Here is a 21486-nt window from a genome sequence, read left to right on the forward strand (position 1 = left end):
CACCACTCCTTCTAGCCTGGGTCCTCAGGAACAAGAATAGGCCCCAGGCCAAGCAGCCAAATTGTGACCCGACTCTTTCCACTCTCCCGCTGCTGCTGTTTACAGAAGAGGAACTTGACAGATCTGATCTGCTTCTCCTATAGCCCTCCTGGGGGCAGGGTTACCACAGGGAGAGCCCAGACCCACTGGGGGTGAGGAGTTAAATTTGCCAGAGGCACTGGGCCAGAACTCCAAGGTCCCTGGGCTAGGAGTTGGCGAGCAGAAGGAGGAAGAGAGAAGAGGGAGGGCACTTACCAGTTTCTAGAGCCTCTGCCAAGCTGTCAGAAAGATCAGAGGCCAGGGCCGGAGGTCGCCTTCTCCGGCTGCCACTCTGGACTGGCACCTCAGCCACCATATTGCAGGGGATGTAGCCAGCTCGGCCTCCACACTCGCCCCGGTAGAAGCCATCCGCGTCTTTTTCCCCCCAGACCTGTGCGGGGAGAAAGGAGACCACAACCCTGTGAGGAGATGGGAATAACTTCTTCCACTCCCCTGCTTCCTGGAAGCACCGCATTGCTCAGATCCTTCATCAGAATGGTCACGCTCTCTCTCGGGGAAGGTAGGACGGAAGGGGAAGAGGAGAAGGCGGGAAAGAGGAACGATGGGAAAAGAGACCAAGGAAGTGGGGTAGATTTTCATGTAATCGGAGAGTACAGACCGAACCACCACCCTCGAACGCCCAAGCAAACAAAGCCAAAAGGGGTGAGGGTCGAGAGGACTCCCCAAAACATGGAAGATGCAGCTCCCTTCCAGCTCCCCCCAAGCTGCCCGTCTCTTTGCAGCAGGAGGGACTGAGGCTAGATAAGAGTGAGAACTTCCCGGAGGGGGAGGCAATGGGGGAGCGCTGACCGTGAGGACCTGGCCCTCCTTAAATGGCAGCTCTTCCTCGCCGGCATCAGGGTTGGGGGACATGGACACGGGGTCGTAGTCGAAGAGCGCCACGAAGACCCGGGCCGCTCCTGCACGTGGGGGAGAGGCCTCGGGCACAGGACTCCTTGGGGGAGCTGAGGGGACGAGAAGGGTGAGCCCCGGTGAACCCCACCATACGGGGAAGTGGCTCCCCCCTACACACCGGTCCGCCCGTCTCCCAGCTCCGCACCTGACTCTTGTATCTGGCCGCTCCTGGCCATCCAGCCCCCCTTCCTCGGGGCTGGCTGCTGGCCACCTGGGCCCAGGGCGTCCCTAGGCTCCGGCCCCTGCAATGGGAAGGGCAGGGGCAGGCATGACCCCCGCTCCCCCCGCCCAGGCCTCTCCCTCACCTCCCAGGAAGCTAGCACAGCTCAGGCTGGGGTCAGCACCCACCCACCCCCAAAGCAGCTCAGCACAGCAAGGCCGGAGACACAACATTCCTCTCCCCAGGTGGCCCTGGAGGGAGGCCCCAGAGCCAGAGGTCGGGGCCGAGGGGAAGGGTCTTTTGGCTCGGGACCAGATTGGAGTGGAGGGGGCAGAAAGGAGTGCCCCGAGGCTCCGCGGTTCATCTTCAGGCCCCTGGGCCCCAAACCAGAAGATGACAGGGTGGAACTGCAGCAGGAGGGATGGAGGTTAGAGAGGAGGGAGAACGTCCCAGCAAGAAGGGTGGGCGGTCCTTCCCTAGAGCTCTCTGAGAACGGGACGGGCTGGGGGCTGGTGCCGGGCTCTCGGGAGCCCCGGAGGTCCCGGGAGAGAAGAACGCTGAGCGTGGAGCTGCGGCCAGCGAGAGCAAGCGGCGGATGGGAGCCAAGCCGGGGCGATTGCGGAGGGATGGATGGGGGCGACCCTGCCCAGGGCGCCGTGGGATGGGTTTCACGAGACAATGAGCAGCACAGATCACAAGCGGGGGTGGAGGAGGCAGACACGCCACCGCTGCCGCCGCTACAGGTGACTCCTGAAGGCGGGGAGGTGGGCACCGACCCTGGGGGGCGACGCCGTCCGCTCCTCCCCTGGCTCTCTCCCGTCTGGGCTGCAGGCCCTTCTCGGGTTGCCGGGCTCCCCCCAGTCCCGGCAACAGAGGCGCCGGCAGCGGCTTGGGTTGGGAGTCTCCCTGGGGCCCCCGTCCCCTCTCCGCCTCCCGCAGCCCCCATGGGGCCGGTCCTCCCGCTCGGGCACCAGGCCCTCCTGGGTCCCCCGGGCCCGGGGAAGCAGCACGCCAGGCTCCAAGCCGGACTCCAGGCCATCCTCCTCCGAATCGTACTCGATACCCATCTCCAGACAGAGGGGGCCGGAGTTGCTGGAGAATCTGGGGGGTGCGGGGCCGGAGCTGCGGGGCCCCCTCTTTGACGGGCCCGGCTGAGCCCTATCGGTCGTCTCTGCCCCGGCCTTCACTTCTTCACCAGCCAGCAGGTCCCCCTTCTCCCGCCAGGGCCCTCCCCTGGCCCGGGTGGCCCCCCTAAGCCCACGGCCACAGTCCTCATGCCCCCCAAGAGGCTGCCACCCGCTCCCCTCTGGCTGCCCGGCGAGCATCCCTCGGGTCACGCACACCGGCCCCCGGCCACCTTGGGGACTGCCCTTGGGAGGTTCTCTGGAGGCAGTACGACCCCCCCATTCCAGCTCCTCCTCCTCCTCAGCCGTGGCTTCTCGGGCAGGGGTCCCTGGGACAGAAGGGCCAGGCCCCGGGTCCGCTCTCCACGAACCAACTGACTCCCAGGCCTGGATCACCCCTAGGCCCGGCACCCGCAGTCCCCGGCAGGAAGGCCGCGGGGCTGGCGGCGAATCCTGGGGTCGTTCCCCCAGCCCAGTTTGCTCCATCACTTTCTCCTCCTCCTCCTCCTCCTCCTCCTCCTCCTCCTCCTCCTCCTCCTCTTCCTCCTCCTTTTCCTCCTCCTCCTCTTCTTCCTCCTCCGCCACCTCGGGAATGCTGAAGAGTTTCTTGCTACAGAATTTCTGGGGTGGCAGCAGCTCCAAGGCCTCTTCGTCACTGTCCATCTCGCAGGTATCTAGCTGTGGCAGAGCACATTTGGGGGCAGGGAGGGGGGCACCAGGAGAAGGAGAGAGGGGGGTATGTTGACCTCAGGCCTGGGAATGCAGGCAAGGGGGTTCATCAAACACGGGGAAAGCAATGGGGAGCAGATTGGATTTCTCCCAAAAGCTCAGGGCACGCATCTCCCATTGAGGGAAACTGAGTCCCAAGCATCAAGGTCTGTTAGCAGTGGAACTGAGTTAAGAACCAGCTGTGCCAATGACCAGCCTCTCTGGGGAGGGAACCCCCTTCCACCCCATCCTTGGGACCCAAGAACCTCAAATGCCTCCCCACTTCGGGCAGCAAGCGTGGGACGGTGTCCGCTCCAGCCCTGAGCCTCAGCCACTCTAGGCCCACCTGAAGAAACCCCCCCTCCGGGCCACCTCCACCTCCTCCAGGCAGGCAGCTGCCCTGTTGAGCCCCATTGCCCACAGAACACTGACCTGCCCATGCTCGTCCCCTACCCCCAGCCACTGACCAGAGACTTCAGAAATAGGACAGCGAGTGCATCGAGTCTCCTCTGGAGGCCCACCCCTAAGGTGGGCACCAGCCCCCAGAGTGGCCCAGAGGCAGCTGGGATGGTCTTTCGCCAGTTTCTCAGCAGCTGGCTCCCCGTTACCTTTCCCCCACCGTCCTCCTCCCAGGGACCGCCTGGCTCCAGGGGCCCCAGAGCCAAACTCTGCTCCTCTTGCTCTTCCTGTTCCTCCTCCTCCTCTTCCTCCTCCTCTTCCTCCTCCTCCTCCTCCTCCTCCTCCAAGATGTCGGACAGGTCGGAGCTGCGGCCATGGTCAGGGAGGGGGTTGGCCAGCCTAGCCCCGAGCTCCTGAACGGCCTCTTCCTTCTGAGGAAGAGAAGGCCACGGGTCAGCATGGGGAGGGCCAGGGGCTTCTTGGGGGTGGACAGCAGACCTGGGGTCAGGGGGAGCAGGGTCGCCCTGTCCTGGATCCTTGGACAGAGACCCCTGAGTGGGCTGAGGAGAGACCCAACTTCACATACAGACAGACGCAAGATGGGGAGACTGACCCAGAGCCCAGGGTCCAAGAGGCTAAGGGAGAGCCGGGCTCAGGGCGGATACTGAATGACCGGCATGGGCTGAGAGAGATCATGGGTCAGGGGAGCCGGCAGAAAGGCCCTGACCCTCGGTCCCGGCCCAGCCGCCCCCACCCCCAACACTCCGCTGCAGGCCCCCACCTCGGCCCAGCCTCTGGGCCCCGGTCTCAGCCCGGCCTCTCCTCGGCCGCTGGGGATCGCTGGGCTCCTCTGCCCTGGTGGTCTGGTGGCTGATGCCTGCCGGTGCTCCCCCAGAACGAGGTCCCTGGGGCCAGGCTCCCCTGGGCTGGGATCCTCCGGGACACGTTCCCCTGGGCCATGCTCCGTCGGGGAGGACTCTGCATCACGACTCCTCTGGTTTCCGGGCCGGCCCCGGCTCCCCTCTGGGGACTCTGCCAGTCCACCGTCACTGCCGTTCCCTTGCTCCTCCTGTGACGGGAGGAGTGTTGGAGCAGGAGGGACTCTATCCTGGGGTCCCCCCTCCTCCTGCGCAACCCACCCAGACTCCTCTCTGGCATCCCCCACACCTACCTGTGAGCGGGTGTCTTGAGATCCTGGCGGTCCCCTCTGGGGACCAGTTGGGCCCTGGCAAGACACCGGCCCTCTGGCCCCAAGGTGGGACAATGGGACCAGGCCCTGAGCCCGGAGACCAGGACCCGGGGCAGGGGCGGGGTCGGGGTCGGGGTCTGCCCAGGACACTCTGGGGGTGGCCGGCGAGGAGCCGGAGAAGGGAGCAGCAGGGACCGGGGCAGAGAGACCCTGGATCAGTGCGGGAAGAGAATCAGCAGACTCGCCAACGGGGGACATGGTCCGCACGCAGACCGCCTGGCACCGCCGCAGTAGCTGCAGCTGGGATAACTCCACCAACACACTGCCCGCCGTGGGCGAGGCCACCTCCATGACCTACAACACAGCCAGGCACAGGGCTGGGCGTAAGCCGGATATAGGCAAACCACACCGATCCCTGGGGCCCCTCCCCGGCTCCACTGCTCCCAGCCCTGTCTCCGGTGAGCCCCAGGAGGGAGACAGGAAGAGGATGGCAAAGAAGAGGCAGGTGGCGAGGACAACCCCAGACCTTTGGGGAACCCAGCGTTCCTCCCCCTGGCCAGGATGGCCAGGATGCCCAGGGCATTAGTGAGCCCGAAAGAGCCCACAGGGGTCCCCAGCCAGTCTCCTGTCCATCTTCCCCCAAGACTCTCCATGGGGGCCTGGTACCTTCTGCCCATCTGCATAGACAGCATAGCCGGTGACCGGCACCCCATTGGAGGAACCAGCAGCGTCGATGGTCACTGGCAGCCAGCTGATGGCCAGGATGCCCGGAGAAGGGCCCGGCTCCACCTGGACATCCAGGGGGGCATCCGGAGGGCCTGGGGGGATGGAGGGGCCTGTCAGCTGCACCCCGTCCTCCCTGCTCCAACCCCCAGAACTTTCATGAGGGCTGGCTCGGTTGCCCTTCTGGGCCATTCCAGGCCAAAGCTCACCCCGCCACAATTGCCCCCATCCCCACCCCCCCTCAGTCCCACTCACAACCCCTCCCCCCACAACCACCCCCTCCTAGCCCCTTTGTCCTCCCTCAGCCTTCCGGGCCACTCACCTGCCGCAGGGGTAGTAAATTGCACAGTGGCAGTCCTGGGCTCCCGCCGCTCCCAGCCAAGCTCCCGGGGCCCAGTGCCGGGGGGCCGGGCCTCCACGCGGGCCTGGTACGGGGTGCGAGGCCGCAGGTTGGTGAAGGAGGCCCAGTAGGTGCCGGGTGGGGCGGGCGGGCACTCTTCCCCGTTGAGGAAGATGCCGTGGGCGTAGCTGCTGCTGCCGGGCAGCCAGGAGATCTCAGCCGAGGTGGCCGTCAGGCGCCTGAGGCCCAGCTGCCTCGGGGCAGGGCCCGCCCCGGGCCCGACCAGCAGGGAGCAACGCAGAGGGTCCGAGCAGCGTGGAGGGTCCCGGCAGGGCCGGGGGTCCGGACTGCCCCGGCCCATCACGCTCTGCACCGAGATGCGGTGGGGCCGGTCCCGGGGCTCCGGGGCCTCCAGGGTGATCTTGGTGGGGGCTCCTGGTTCCAGGGACCGGCGCAGCTGCCCATCCACGTACAGGCGGTAGCCCTGCGCCACCGGGCCTCCTTGCAGGGGGTTCGGGGGAGCGTCCCAGGCCACCTCCAGGCCGTCCGCCAGTTGCTGGAGGACCACCAAGCGGGAAGGTGGGGGCACAGGTGGCAGGGAGTCGTCTCCCTCAGGGGCTGGGCTGATGCTGCCGTCGTCCCGCTCGAGGGGCTCGCTGCTGCTGCCACCGCCCCCACCCCCGGCCGGGGAGCTCAGCTGAGGCCCCGAGCTCTGCGAAGTCTCGCCTGGCTCTCCCGGGCCTGCGGGCAGGAGGTCGTCGTCCGACACGCGCTCCACAAAGTTGGACGGGACCAGGCCGCGGCGGCCATCCATCAGCTCCCCTGCAGCCGGCCGGGAGACGGGGCTCAGCACCCGACCGGACCCACAGCCTCGCCATCCACCCCAGACTCCCCCAAATGCCCATCGAGTGGGGAGGGGAGCACGGCGGAGGCTGGAGGAGAGCAGAGGGGAGGCGAGCAGGGTGGAAAGAGGAGGAGAGCAGGGCGGAGCAAGGAGAGGAGCAGGGCTGAGTGAGGAGGGGAGCAGGGCAGAGAGAGGAGAGGAACAGGGCAGAGAGAAGAGAGGAGCAGGATGGAGAGAGGAGGAGAGCAGGTTGGAGGGATGGGGGGGAGCAGCGTGGAGTGGGAAGGTGAGCAGGGGAGAGGTGGGAGGAGGAGCAGGATGGAGAAGGGAGGGGAGCTGGTCTTTAGGAGCAGGAAAGGGGAAGAAGTGGGAGAGGGAGAAGCCCGGGGCTGAGGCCTCTGGACTGTCCATGCAACCAAGAACTGGAAGAAGGCAGGGAACTGGAAGAAGGCAGGGAGCCGGGGATGGGGCTGAGGATGAAGGGGTGGCCACCTTCGAAGAAGCCGTCTTCATCCATCCGGCCGTAGACATAGATGTACTCGCCGGCCGTCAGCGGCAGCTCTGCCTCAGGGTTCTCATTGGGGCCGTCGAATGGGTCGTAACTAGAACGGAGCCGGGTGTCATGGGGGCTGTTCCCCCAGCTTCACTGCTGCCCCTCCTGCCCAGCCCTTCCTGTCCCCAAGACTCTCCTCCAGGAGCTGGCAACCAATCCGGACCCTGGTCTGGACCTCTGACCTGGGTCGATCCCTGCTCTCACTTTCCCCCTCTGAAAGCATCTGATGTGCCCCAAGAAGCAGATCGGAGGAAAGACCCAAAGCCCCCCACCCTCCACTTCCATGTCTATTCCCTCTGGACTAGAGGTCCGGACCCAGCCCCACCGTCCCTGCCCCCCAGCCTGGGAAGGGTGGGGAGTTTGCCCAGCAGGTGATGGACGAGTCTGAGACTTGGCCCTCTCTAGGGCTGAGGGAGGAGTCAGCGGTACCTGTACCGGGCGAGGAAGACCTGGAGCTGAGCGGCCCCGGGGCCCCTGGCGTCCTGGAGAAGGGAGATGCTGTCGCTGTCCAGTTCCTCCATCTCGCTGGCTGTGTCCACCTGGCCCATCCCAGGAGAGGCTACATCAGAGGGAGGGAGCTAGTAGTAATAATAATTGCATTTCTTAAGTGCTTTACTATGTGCCAAGCACTATACTAGCCACTGGAATGGATACCAGCAAATTGGGTTGGACATAGTTCCTGTCCCATATGAGGCTCACAGTCTTAATCCCTATTTTACAGATGAGGTAACTGAGGCACAGAGGAGTTAAGTGACTTGCCCAAGGTCTCAGAGCAGGCAAGGGGCAGAGCTGGGATTAGAACCCGGGTCCTTCTGACTCCCAGGTCTGTGCTCTCGGCGACGCTGCCTCTCCTGGGGCGGGGGGCGTCCTCCGGAGAACCCAACATCAGAGCCATGGACCTGCAAGAGGGGACCTGGGGAGGGGCTCCAGGATGGACACCCGCCCCACCCTCCTGCTGCCCAGTGGGGTCTGAGGCACGAGGAGACAGTGTTTTCTATTTTTATTATTATCATTATACTTAAGTGCCAAGCACTGCTTTAAGCACCGGGGTACATACAGGCTCATCAGGTCGGAAACCGTATCTGTTCCAGTCTAAGGAGGGAGTACGAGTATTGAGTTCCCATTTGGCAGCTGAGGAAACTGAGGCAGAGAAAAGTGAAGTGACCGGCCCAGGACCACACACTAGACAAGGGGCAGAGCTGGAATTAGAACCCAGGTCCTCTGACTCCCAGGGTCGTGCCCTTTCCACTGCGACGTGCTGCTTCTCATAACACTGAGCCGCACCAAAATACGGACAGGACGTGCAGAGGAAAGGAAAATCCACACGTTTACCTCCGGTATTTATAGTGAGCTTACTGTGTGTAGAGCACTTCTTGGGACAGTAGCATACTCCAGAGTTGGTAGGCCCCGATTTTTCCTGGAATCCGTATCCTGGGGACTTTTGGCTACCAGGGAGTGTGGCTGAGGCCACGCTGCCCACCACCCCCTGTCTCTGGCACAGCCAGGGCCGGGTGGGGCCCCTCCCCGGCAGAGGGCGCCAAGACTCCAGCCCCGCCAGGAGGCAGGAGGAGGGAGCCGGTGGGCGGGAAGGCCAACGGGGCACCGATGTAGCGCCTGGCATTTCAGGGCACGTGACCCCCTTGCCAATGAAAGGCTCGCCGTCAAAATTCGAGATGCATTTGGTCTGTGGTTGACCTGTCTTTGCTTGACCGGCTCCTCCGGGAATCCTCCAGGCTGCTGACGAAAACCCAGCTCAAGAAAAGGGTGAAAAAGGGGAAGCGGCACTTCTGAGATCTGGGCCCAACCCTCAGCCCAGCCGCCCTGCTGGGGAAGGGGACGGGGGGGGGGGGGGGGGGTGGGTGGCCAGACGTCCGGTTTTACAGAGGACAATGGGATAGATCATCGGCTGATCCGTCCCCGTCCCTGGTCCGGATTTGGTACCGGTTGTCTTTATAATAATAGTGATAATAATAATGTTGGTATTTGTTAAGTGCTTACTATGTGCAGAGTACTGTTCTAAGCGCTGGGGGAGATACCAACATTAATCAGGTTGTCCCACCCGAGGCTCCAAGTTAATCCCCATTTTACAGATGAAGTAACTGAGGCACAGAGAAGTGAAGTGACTTGCCCACAGTCACACAGCTGACAAGTGGCAGAGCGGGGATTCGAATCCATGACCTCTGACTCCCAAGCCCGGGCTCTTTCCACTGTCTGGGACTTCCCATTTCAGCACCCGAGCTCCCAGGAACCTGGGAAGGGGGCACAACCACAGCTCTAGAGCAAGGTTTGGGGGCGAGGAAGGGATTCTCCCCAGAGAGGCGGTCTGGGATTGGGCGAGCATGGTACATGATGGTGAAATGACCCAAGTCATGATGATAATAATGTTGGTATTTGTAATAATAATAATGACTGTGGTATCTGTTGAGTGCTTGCTATGTGCCAGGCATTGTACTAAGCACTGAAGTGGATAGAAGCAATTTGGGTCGGACACAGTCCTGACCCGGGGCCTGGAAGAGTGGAAGACCACTGACCTGGGGGCTGGAGGAGCACTGACCTCAGATGTGGGGCAGGACTTAGGGCTGTTGAGCAGGGACTCGGAGCGGGAGGAGTTGGACAATGACTCTGCCTTCTTAACTAGCTTCCGGGAAGGCCCAACAGGGGCATCGGTGGGTGGGTCAGCGGGCGGGTCGGCGGGTCCGGCCTCGTCCTCCGAGGACTTGCTGGTCCCGAGGCGGGGGGAAAGTAGGGGTTCGTGCCCATCTGAAGGGACAGGGCAGGCAGTTGGGGCCAATGAATTGGAAACATAGAGGGGAGTTAGGGGTCGGGGAAGGAAGGGGGCTGGGGACTCCTAATCCCCACCATCCAGCCACTCACCAAAACTGGCTGCAGATCCCGGGGGACCCCCGGCCCCTCCCCCCCAACTTAGGGGGGGCTTGTCTGGCCCCATACCCAGTGCCCCTCCAAGACACACACACACACACACACACAGGGAAGCATGCCCCAAACCCTTACCAGAGTAAGGGCTGATGGGTTCCAGCCCTAGCCCTCCCCTCCCCACGCAGTCCCCCGTGGTCACCTGTGCTCCTGGGGTCTCCATGTGGGCGGGGAGTGGAGCAGCAGGGTGCAGGGAAGAGGTCAGCGGTGGACCCGGCCAGCGCACCGCTGCCCGTGAGCAGCCGCAGGGCCCGCAGTTCCCGCGACAGGAGGCCGAAGCGCTCGGACTGGCTGCGGCACTGCTCCTCCAGCTCCCGAACCCGAGCCTGGGTGGGGGGTTGGGGGGTGGGAGGTGGGGTTGGGGGAGAGCCCCCCATCAGCTCAACCACCCTCGCCCCAACCTGGGCCAGGGGGCGAGGAGGGGGGTGCTCAGCGTTCACCCCCATGCCCTCTAGAAGCCCAGAGCAATAGAAACCAATGTCCTGCAGTCACCTTTGGGAAGCTCCCTTCAGCCCACCTCTGACATCAGCCTGGGGGAGAGGGGCGGACCACAGCCCCTCTCCCCTGGGCTACCTAGCAGCACGAGGAGCTTGAATAAGGCATGAGGAGAACTTCTTGGAAGTCTAGGCAAGGGCTGAGGAGACGAAACTCATTCCCGCTGGTGGTTTGAGAGGAGATGAGGGGGGCAGTAGAGGGGCCAATGTGGATGGGTCACCTCCCAAAGCCCCAGCCAGCCCAGGAAATCTGGGTTACAGGAGTGGGGTGAAGGAGAAAGGGGAGAGATACTGAGAAAACTCTACCTGCATGCAATCCAGTGCAGACTGGAAGGGCAGCGAAAAAGAGAGGAAAGGAGGGAGGTTAGCAGCTGCAGGTGTGAGGGTAATTAACCCAAGTGAGGCCTGGGGGTGGGGAACAGGGACCCCAGGTCCAGTCAAGCTCCCTGACCCTCTGGGTCCCAGGTGAGGCTCCTGGGGAGAGAAGGAGAGCCTATTACTGAGGTGGGACAAGAGCGCTGGGCCTAGATAAAAGCAGAGGGAGAGGTGGGATTAACCTGACCCTCATCCCAGGCTCAATCAAGCAATTAAAGGCATCAATCAATCAATCAGAGAATTCCCCCCTGCCCTCTCCCTCCCCCTGCCCTCTCCCTCCCCCTGCCCTTCCCAAACCAGCACTGAGTTCCCAGTCTCAGGATCTCACTCTGTCCTGGAATGCCCTCCTTCTTCATAAAAAATATGATTGAATGATATCTGACAAATAATTACTCTCCACACCTGCGAAGCCTTTTTGAAGATACATCTCCAAGAGGACTTATTTTCCCTTTTCCCACTCCCTTCTGCGTTGCCCAGATTTGCTCCCTTTATTCAGCCCCCAGTTCAGCCCCACAGCACTTGTGTATATATCTTTAATTTATTTACATTAATGTCTGTCTCCCTCTCTACACTTTAAACTTGATGTGGGCCGGGAATGTGTCTTATACTGTAATAACAATAGCGGTATTTGTTAAGCGCTTACTATGTGCCACATGTTGTACTCTCCCAAGCGCTTAGTTCAGTGCTCTAAAAAGAGTAAGTGCTTGATAAATACGATTGATTAATTGATTGATTGATGCAGGACAGGGGCTGGATCCCCCCCACCTGTGGTCTCCATCCTTCTGTGGAATGCGACAAATGGCCAGAATGGTCCAAGCTCTGGGTGCCAACTCCCACTCCTAAAACCCCCACTCCCTCACACCCCTGCTCCAGCGTCCTGAGCCCCCCGGCCCACCTGATCCCCCCTCCCCACCTGAGCCACCCCCCCGCCGAGCCCCTCACACCTCCAGCATCTGCACGGCCCCCTCGTGCTCCTTCCTCGCCTCCACCTGGGCCTGCCCCGCGGACAGAGAGATGGTGATGCAGGACCAGACCCCGGGAGACCCCCAGGGGCGAAGCCGGTCCTGGGCGCGTCCCCTCCTCCGCGCCCATCAGGACCCACCCACCCCCTCGAGAGCAGCCTCCCCAAGGGACCCTTCCCATGTCTCTCCCCGCACCCTCTTCTGCTCCCCTTCGCGGAGACCCCACCCACCTGCTGCAGCCTGCGGACCTCCTCCTGCTTCTCCTGCAGGCCCAGCCGGGCTTGCGCATGGTCTAGCTCCAGCTGCTGCCGCCGCCCCGCCGCCTCTCGCATGTGCTGGGGCCGAGAGCCGACGCTCACTTCTGCGCCCCCCTGACCTCCAACCTCATGCCCAGCCCTGAGCCCCTCCTGCGTGCCCAACCACCACAACCAGATGCCCGGGCCTCAGCCGCTCCCTCCCTGCTTAACCTGATGCCCAGGCCTGGTCCCCTCCCACCCTCCCTAACCGGATGCCCAGGCCTGACCCCCTCCCGGTCCCCAGCTCTCAATCTGATGCTCAGGCTCGGTTCCCTCCCTCCCACCCAACCCATTGCCCAGGCCTGATCCCCTCTCTCCCTCACCAACCTGATGCCTAGGTCTGATCCCCTCCTGGTTCCCCCTAACTTGATGCCCAGGCCTGAGCCCCTCCCAGTCACCCCACAAACCTGATGCCCAGGTCTAATTCCCTCCCAGTGCCCCCAATCCCAGACTTGTGCCGATCCCTTCCTGCCGCCCCCCAACCTGATGCCCAGGCTTGATCCCCTCCTGCCCTCCCACCAATCTGATGCCCAGGCCTGGTTCCCTCCCATCCCCCGCCTACCTCCTGGTGTTCATTCCCCTGCAGCCCCGACCCTCCTCACCTGCAGCACCTGCTCAAGGTTCTCCAGTTTGCTCTGAAGTCCCCGGCTCCTCTTCAGAGCTGTGTCCCGCTCCTCCGTCACCCCCAGAAGCCTTTCCTTGAGCGCCACATTCTCTGTTTCTCCCTAGAGATGTGGGGAGGGGAGGCCCAGCACCCCACGTCTCAAAGCCACAGACCAAGTCCACTCACCCCTAAATTCCAGAATCAGCTCCGGCTTCCTTGAAGTCCGGAACCCATGTGCCTTCAGGCCCTCATCACCCTACCTCACCCCCGCCAGTACCCTGGGCCTTCCAGGTCTTTCATGCGCCCCTCAGACCTCCAGGCCCATGTCTTACTATCAAGAACTGAGACCCTCGGGGCCCCTTGTCTGCTGTGTGATCCTGGGCAAGTCACTTAACTTCTCTGTGCCTCAGTTACCTCCTCTGGAAAATGGGGATTAAATTCTCCTCCCTCCGACTTAGACTGGAGTTTCACATTGGACCATGCCCAAGTTGATTATCTTGTATCTACCCCAGTGTTTAGAACAGGCACATAGAAAGCACTTAACACTTACCATTTTTAAAACAAGGTGCTTGGGGGAGTGCAGCCAGGGGCTCCTCAACATCCCTCCCTTCGATCTTTCTCTTCCCCTCATCTCTCTAGCCCTCGGGGAGCTGGTCCAGGCCAAAGGCTGGGAGTTGGGGAGGGAGGGGCCCAGCTGAGTACCTTGTCTGTCCACACGGCCCTCCCGCTGAGCCGAAAGTTCTCCTCCACCAGCCGGGCATTCTCGCTCTGAGCCTCCCGCAATCGCAGTTCCTAGGCGACAAGGGAGCCCCGGTGAGCTGGGGTGGGGGGAGCTGGAGGGGAGACACCCCGACAGCTCCACCTTTAAGGAGGGGAGGAAAGCGAGTGACGAGCTCCACTTTCTGGAGGGACTAGGGAGCTTAACTACCCCCTGAGTCTACTCTGCCTCTCTGCCTCTCTCAGGGGCCTTTTCTTCTCTGCCCCTCTTCCCGGGGCCCTTCCTTCTCCTGCCTCTTCCCCATGGGCAGCCCCCTCCCCACCATCCTCCAGCTGGCCGGTCCCGCTAGAGCCAGGGCAACCCCTCGCTTTTCTATTCTTTATTTCCCTCCAGCATTGGTTCTAGGTTCCCTAGATCAATCAATCAGTCCATCAATCTAGAATTATATCATCCCCTCTGAAGATAAAGAAGTTTGTCCAGCTGCAGCAGCAGGGAAGACTCTGGTTAAACTCCAGGAGGGACTTCCTGGCAGTGAGAGGCAGTTGGATAGGGGAAGCAAGGGAGGCTTGAAGTGTCCTTCCCCAGTGGATTTTAAATGCAACCAGAGTTGTATTTGCACACTGGGCAGGGCAGGGGGGCAGGGAGGGTCTGGCATGGAGACAGGGGAATGAACTAGATGACCTCTCAGGATCCTTTCTCATTCTGAAGTCTATGATTCAGGTCTCTAAGCATGGTCCTGGGCCCATATCACTCACTGGCTCTAGTTCACCAGTTTTCAGTCCTCCTCCTCCTCCTTCCCCTACTCCTTCTCTTTCTCCTCCTCCTCTGTCCCCTCCTTCTCCTCTTCCTCCTCCTACTCTACTTCCTCCTCCTTTTCCTCTTCCTAGTCCACCACCTCCTCCCCTTCTTAGTCCATCTCCTCCTCAAACTCCTCCCGCTCCTCCTCCTCCTCCCCCTTTTTGCACGGTGGAGGGGAACTATCCCCAGACCTATCCCCTGCCCCTAGGGAGAGCCCCACCCTCAGCCCAACCAGCAAGTCCCGCTCACCAATTCCTCACATCGCTTCTGCTTCTTCCTCACTTCATGCTCAAGCGTCTCACATTTCTTCCGCTTCTTGCCAAGTTCAGACTCCTACCCAAGACAGGGCGGGAGAAGGCTCAGGGCGGGGGAAGGTTCAGAGTGGGGAAAGTCTCAGGGTAGTTGGAGCAGGGACTGGGGGCTGATCAGACCACTTCCCAGACCCCTGGCACCCTTCAACAACCCCTGGATGCCAGGTCTGACTGGGTGTGCATCACAGCCTAGCCCTGCCCTGTTCCTCCCTGCCTAAATTTCCACGTCAAGCTAGCTAGGAGAAAAAGGCTGAGGGCAGGGTCTGCATGCCCAGACTAAATTTGGGGGGCGGGGGAGGAGGGAAGAAGGGAAAAAGGAAGGTAAAGAGGAAGGAGAGTGACCAGAAGCCTAGAGAAGAGTGGTGATGGGCCTGAGATCACACAGTGACTGATGGGGTCCTGGGGTGGGATGCCCTTCCTAGAGCCAGGATCTGCCCTCTGTAGAGTTGGAGTCACAGGATTCCCCCTCTAGAGATAGAACCTGCTCTCTCTACAGCGGGACTGTGGGATTCCTTCTCTAGAACCAAGACTTGCCCCTGAGTTTGGGCACCAAAAGCCCTCGCCCGGCCTTTAGAAGGAGCCCCTCGGACTGACAGTATTCCCAAATCCTGGGCACCGACTCCTGCTGTGGCTGCTGCGGGGAGCAATGACAGATCCCCAGGGCCCGAGCCAGAACAGCAATCCACAGGAGGCGGGACAAGAGATGAGAGCAGATCACGATGAGAACAGATCACCAGCTCCCTTAGGCCTGCCCAGCCCTACCCCCACCCCGGAGGCCCCAGAGACTCACCAACTGCTGGACATGCCACTGTCTCTCTGACTCGTTTACTGCGGCCTCCACAGAAAAGTCCACATTGCCCTTGAGCTCGGAGCCCAGCAGGGAGACCACCTGGGAATAGGGAGGAGCCTGTCTAGGCGGCAGCCAGGGCAAGGATGGTCATGGAAGCCTCCCCTACCTCACTCCCCTGGCAAGGCAAACGGAGCAACTCATGGCCAGAGAGGGACAGTTCCAGGCCTGCTCCAAGGTTGGGCTAAGATTGAGGCCTAGAGGACACAGGTGGTTAGACTGGGCCTGGGCTGGGCCTAGATGCAGGGTTCTGCAGACCTCAGGCCTGTGAGACCAGAGGAGGAGAGGGCCAACCCTGAGCCCAGCTCAGCTGGACTCAGGTGGTCTCAGATCGTCCCTCCTAACCTCTGCAGTCTCCCTTCCTCCCCCACCTTTTGGGGTTCGGACCAAAGGAGTCACAATCCAACAGGGCTCCTCTGGGGACAACTGCCCACGTGGGCCACAAAGGGACTAGCCGAAGACCAGAACCACACCAGGCAGATTCAAGCTGGGGCAAACGGGATGGTTTGGGATGGGTCAGGTTAAGTGGGATGCCAACTGAGAAGGGAGTGGGCCAGGACCCAGATTTCTGGTCCAAGCAGTCCTCATGGTGTAGAAAGAATCCAGAATGATTCCAGCCCTGCACTCCACTGCTTCCTCCTACCCTCCCAGGTGGGAACTACCTGGGAAAATAGGTTACGGGGCTGGGGAGAGTAGGGGAGATCATGGGAGGGTTCAAGAGAACAGTGGAGAGCAGGGGAGAACATGAGAGAGCAGGGCCTTCCCTCACTGGAGGTGGGGTGGCTGTGGAGCTGGGACACCCAGGATTGATCTGAGTTTCTTGTCTCCCTGTGCAGAGAGGGCTTGGGTGGAGCTCTGGCATTCCCCACCAGCCCTGGGGGGACCACCTCCCTGAATCTGGGGTCTCTAAAGTTTTGCAGATCCTGCATTCTCAATTCTCACTATCCAGGCCACAGTGTTCCCTTTTTAGCTCCCTCCGCAGCTGCCCTGTCCTGTTTTTCCTCCCTCCTGCACAACCCTGCACTAAATAAGTCACTCCTTGCCCTGAATACCCTTCAATAGCTCTAGAGAGTCACTGGTACTTCTGACCCCTTGCAAGTTTCAGGAACTGTCCAGAGCGGAGCCCGGGATAGGTGGGGGTAGGGAAGGGGGGGAGTTGGAGGGGTAGAAACATAAGCGGGAAGAGAACAGGGTTGAGGTGGGAGGTCTGGCTAGACAGACCAGCTGTGGGTTCCAGGAAGACCAAGCAAGGGCCCCTAACTCTTCTCTTGCTCCTCATCAGCCTGGCCCCCTCCCCAAAAAGCCTCTCCCACCACCACCTCCAGCCCCACATCGGGCTCTCAGGGGTAGGGTTAGGCAGGAGAGGAGGGGGCAGCCTGAGATAAGGGGCAGATATTTCCCTTGCCTGCCTCACTTTGGACCCGGGTGAGCTCCCCAAAGAGCAGCTCAGTGCTCCTGCTGCCCTGCCTGAGGGTCCCAGAGCCAGGTTCCCCCACCCCTGCAGTTCAGTGGTCAAAGCTGGGCCGAGCCGATCTGGGTTTCGGATGCTCCATTTCTCTCTCACTATGGGGGCAGGCAAAGATGACCTATTTATTGAAGGGGGAGGGGAGGGCAGTGGGAGGTGGCTGAGCATTTGTGGGAGAAGATGCTGGAAATCAACCCAGACTCAGTTCCCTCTGGACCTCTCTCATCAAGTCCTGCTCCTTCCTGGAGCTCCTGTCCCTATTCCTCATGCCCAGCTCCCACCCTGGCCAGAAAGACCCTGTTCCTGGTCCTCAGCTCCCACCCTGGCCACGAAGGGGCCCAGGACCTGTGCCCAGCTCCCACCCTGGCCCAGGTGGCTTGGTTCTAATCAGTCCCCAATGCTATCCACGTCCCTTGCAACTTCAGCATATCTGTCAGCTCTGGCCATCTCCCCAGGCCTCCGGCTGGGGATCCTCAGCCTGACCCAATCCCAGCCCCAGGATGGGGGTGGTGGGAGGGTGGGAATGGGGGGCATGGAGAGGACGGCACTGGACCCAGAGGGGGAAAACCCTGCTCCTACCTGGAGTTCAGAATGGGTGGGGGCTGTTGGAGCGGACCCAAACTGGGCTGAGCGGGGCCAGGAGCGGCATCGGGCTCAGATGAGCCCTCGCAGTGGCTACCCCGGCAACTGGGGATTTACCGGACTAAACCATTCTTCAGGGAGCCAGAGGGTGTGGGCGGGAGAGTCGCAGCTAAGGCCACCAGGAAAGAGCTAGTGAAGGGACGGTGGGGGCAACCCTCTGGCTTCTGGAACCCCCCAGCCTCCTGCAGAGGGGTGAGCCAAGATCCCAGGCCTCTCCACGCTGAGGAAGGGAGAAGCCGAACCGCACCAACCCGCTCCGTCACAGGTAGCCAGGTGTGAGTGTGGGGGGCTGGGGTAGCTGGAGAGACAGTGGTGAGGAACCACCCGAGGGGTAGATATGATGGGAAAGGGAGGTGCCAGCAGACAGGAGGGGACCAAAATCCTCTGAAACTGGACCCCAGATCTAGGGGAAAAGGAGGGGGGAAGGGAGGATGGAGGGATGAGGAAGGAAGGATGTGAGAGGGGATGATGGAGGGCAGGGGAAGACAGGAGAGGGGAGGTGCAGAGAAACAGCAAGGGCTGGGAGCTGGCTGCCTGTGCCCTCCAGTCGCTCCTGGCATCCACCCACTGCCTTTTCGACCCCCCAGCCCTCTGGGATAGGGACCCTTTGGGCGGAGCTGGGCAGCCCCTACCCGACTCCCGGTCGCACCTCATCAGTAGTTCTTGGGGCCTGGGTGAGGACCCGGGGAAGGAGCTCGTGGGGCCCAGCAGAGCTCGAGAGTTTGGGCCGGAGGGCCTGGGGCTCCTTCAGGTTCCTCAGGGCGATTTGTCTCTGAAGCCTCAGCACCTCCTTCTGGGCCTCCCGCAGCCGCTGGTCAGAGGCCCTCAGGTTCTGCCACTGGGAACCATCCTGCCCGGTCAAACAGGTGCCGTCAGGACCCCGGGACCGGGGAGGGGCCAGAGGGATGGCACTCCGGAGGCTAGCCTGGCCTCCAGACCCTGGCCTCCTCCCCATCCATAGCCCAAGGTTCTGGACTAACTTCCTCCCATTCTGACCCGAAAGGCCCCGGACCGCTCAAACCACACACCGACCACCTCCGTGGAGGTCTGGGGATCTTGAATGTTAATGAGAAGCCTGGAAACTCCCAGGGAAAAGGACCCAGGGGCCACAGTAATAATGATAATAATAGTAATTGTGGTATTGGTTGGTTAAGCGCTTACTATGTGCCAAGCACTGTACCAAACAATGGGGTAGATAAAGGATAATCAGGTCTCACAAGGAGTTCACAGTCTAAGAAGGGGAGAGAACAGGTATTGAATCCCCATTTTGCAGATGAGGGAACAGAGGCACAGAGAATTGAAGTGACTTGCCCAAGATCGCACAGCAGTAAGTGGTGGAACTGGGATTAGAACCCAGGTCCTCTGACTTCTAGGCTCATGGTCTTTCCACTAAATCATGCTATTTCCCTTCACAGGCCAGAGATCCCTCTTGGCCACCTGTACACACACGCACAGATATACCCACTCACTCCCACACAAACACCCTAAGTCCTGCTGCTGGAGCCCACCTTCTCTTAATAATAGTTTTGGGGCATTTTATTAAGTGCTCACTCTGTACTGAGAATTGTGCTAAATGCTGGGGGTAGATACAGACTAATCAGATCAGACACGCTGCCTGCCTCCCACAGGGCTCCCAGGCTAATGGGGAGGGGGAGCAGGTATTGAATCCCCATTTTACAGATGGTGACGGCGAGGCCCAGAGAAGTGAAGTGACTCGCCTCAGGTCACACCCGCAGGCAAGCGGCGGAGCCGGGATTAGAACCCAGGTCCTCCAACTCCCAGCCCTGTGCTCTTGCCACCAAGCCACGCTACTTCCCACTTCCATCTCATTTGCATCACATTAGCTCCCTCTCCTGCCAGTGTCCCAGTTCTGGGATGGAGGAGAAAAGCTCTTTGGCAGGTTCTCCCAGGCGAGTAGGGGACCGTGCCCCTGGTGCCCCGGGGCCCACCCCCGCCTTGGAGCTCACCTTGCCCGCTGCCAGTCTGGCCTGCAGCTCACGGCACTGGCGCTGCAGGGCGGCGATCTGCTTGTCTTTGGCCAGGAGGGCGCTCGCCTGTTCGCTGAGGTCCCGGGCTCGCTGCCGCACAAATGCCTTCCTGCACAGCTCCAAGCTGGCCCCGGCCCCCGGCCCTGCCACCCCGACCTGGCCGGGCACAGCACGTGTCCCATCGGTGCCAGGGACACGTCACCAGCCTGGAGAGAGGGCCTGGGGGTTGGGGGAATCTGAGGCCCCAGGAGGGAGGGGCCTTGGGATTGAGGGAAACCGAGGCCCCGGGAGGTAGAGGGCCCTGCCTGAGGCACCCAGAGGTGGGGATGGGGCTGAGGTGGGTACTCTCGGCTTTGGGAGGTCTACAGACCTTGGTTGAAATCCAGTGTAGGGGGTTCAAGTCAATTCAATCGTATTTATTGAGCCCTTACTGTGTACAAAGCACTGTACTAAGCGCTTGGGAGAATACAATATAACAACAAACAGATACATTTCCTGCCCACAAAGACCCTAATATCCTACAGTCCTCTAGACTGTAAGCTGGTTATGGGCAGGGAATATGCCTGCTAATTCTGTTGCATTGTGCTCTCCCAAGCACTTAGTACAGTGCTCTGCACATAGTAAGCGCTCAATAAGCACCACTGATTGATTGGTACAGTCCGGGGGAAAGGTCTCCAGAGGGTCGGGACTGGGAGGGTAGGGTCTACCCCAATCTGCCCTGCCCCGAGGCAAGTCCCTGATGCCAGCCAGCCCGGAATAGTCATGCCTCGGGTCACGCATGCTGATCACCTGCTTAATAGGGGTCTGAACTCCTCTGGGCCTGCCTCCACCTCTCCCCCGGCCCCTCAAGGGCCACACACTTCACCCCTCAGAAACCCAGCCCGGCTGAAGTGACCTCAAACTCCTATTCCATTGCCCCCCTGCCCCTCAACCTCTGGTTCCCGCTCGCCTCATGCCAGGGCTCTTTCGTCCCACAGGCTGTTACCTTTCCCTCAACCTCCCCATTCCCACCCTCCCTCGTGGCCAAGCCCTCACCACACGCAGATTGGCCTCCTGTAGCTTGCGGGCTCTCTCCTCCAGCCTCTTGGCAATGACCGCCAGCTCTGCGTTCTTCCGTTTGAGCTGCCTCACCTTCTCCTCCGTCTCCGGAAAACTGCTATTACGCTGAGAGGAGGTGGCAGCCAGTAGGGGCTGATGACAGCTGCCCAGCCCAGCCCAGCCCCCTCCCCACGCCACCCCCTTCCTTCCCATCCCTCAGTTCCCACGGCCACCTCACTGCCCAGTCACCGAGTCCTCTGGTGTCCAGAGCTCTGGGACAGAGCCCTGGGCCGGGAACTGGGACAACCGGGTCCCCGGCTCTGCCCCAGACGTGCTGTGTAGTGCCAGACAGTCGCTGCCCATCTCTGGGCCTCTGGGCGGTGGTGGGGGCGGGGGCACCGGCATCCTGCCTCTCTGGTCCTCCCCCGAAAGAGGAGGAGAGAGGTTCTGGGAAGCAGAGGGAAAGCAGCAGGCAGCCTGCCTTGACTCCAACTTGGCCCTGCCCCTCTGAGACCCCCGCTGCCGCCCTCCCCTGTGGCTCCCGGCTCCGGCTCCGAGCCACCCGCTGGCCAAGGGTCCCGGCTGTCCTCTCATCCTGCCTCCCCTGCCCCCCCGGCCCGCCCCCCCCCGCTCCCGGCCCCTCACCAGCCTCTGGTTCTCCTCTTTGAGGGCAGCATAGCGACGCTCCAGTTCCCCCAGCACCTGTAGCAGTTCCAGCTTCTGTCTCCCCGCACAGTCTGCATCCAGCCCGGCCTGGGCCGGAGGAGGAGGAGGAGGAGGAGGAGCACAGAGCCCTGAGAGACCCCCGATGCAGACCCCCTTCCTCGGAGCAGCCAGAGAACAGCACCCCCTCCCATGCCCAGAGCCCCAGCTCCCAGCTCCCGGGGTGCAGGGTAGAAAAGGAGTCTGGAGTCTTTTCTCCCAGCCTGCAGGGGGGACATGACCCAAGTCTGGTTCTCCCTGGGTGGGAATCAGGGAGAA

At 61.5% G+C, this 21486-nt stretch overlaps 1 protein-coding gene across 1 annotated transcript in view; it reads right to left on the reverse strand.

Annotated features, from left to right (window-relative positions):
• The window catches only part of TSPOAP1 (TSPO associated protein 1), a 31397-nt gene that overhangs the window by 7791 nt on the left and 2120 nt on the right, over positions 1-21486 (reverse strand). The window contains exons 2-26 of the mRNA XM_029082511.2: positions 21151-21258; positions 20503-20631; positions 19447-19623; positions 18129-18329; positions 15316-15414; positions 14464-14547; positions 13401-13490; positions 12697-12819; positions 12029-12133; positions 11781-11831; positions 10768-10788; positions 10110-10293; positions 9588-9793; positions 7463-7572; positions 6973-7082; positions 5619-6458; positions 5240-5391; positions 4556-4927; positions 4166-4453; positions 3594-3815; positions 2830-2955; positions 1930-2787; positions 1139-1235; positions 889-1043; positions 295-469 (exon numbers count right to left, since the gene is read on the reverse strand). Coding sequence (XP_028938344.1) covers positions 295-469; positions 889-1043; positions 1139-1235; positions 1930-2787; positions 2830-2955; positions 3594-3815; positions 4166-4453; positions 4556-4927; positions 5240-5391; positions 5619-6458; positions 6973-7082; positions 7463-7572; positions 9588-9793; positions 10110-10293; positions 10768-10788; positions 11781-11831; positions 12029-12133; positions 12697-12819; positions 13401-13490; positions 14464-14547; positions 15316-15414; positions 18129-18329; positions 19447-19623; positions 20503-20631; positions 21151-21258 — 5083 coding nt within the window. The remainder of the gene's footprint in view (positions 1-294; positions 470-888; positions 1044-1138; positions 1236-1929; positions 2788-2829; positions 2956-3593; positions 3816-4165; positions 4454-4555; positions 4928-5239; positions 5392-5618; positions 6459-6972; positions 7083-7462; positions 7573-9587; positions 9794-10109; positions 10294-10767; positions 10789-11780; positions 11832-12028; positions 12134-12696; positions 12820-13400; positions 13491-14463; positions 14548-15315; positions 15415-18128; positions 18330-19446; positions 19624-20502; positions 20632-21150; positions 21259-21486) is intronic.

The sequence above is a fragment of the Ornithorhynchus anatinus genome, chromosome 17 (assembly GCF_004115215.2).
Source record: "Ornithorhynchus anatinus isolate Pmale09 chromosome 17, mOrnAna1.pri.v4, whole genome shotgun sequence".
NCBI lineage: Eukaryota > Metazoa > Chordata > Mammalia > Monotremata > Ornithorhynchidae > Ornithorhynchus > Ornithorhynchus anatinus.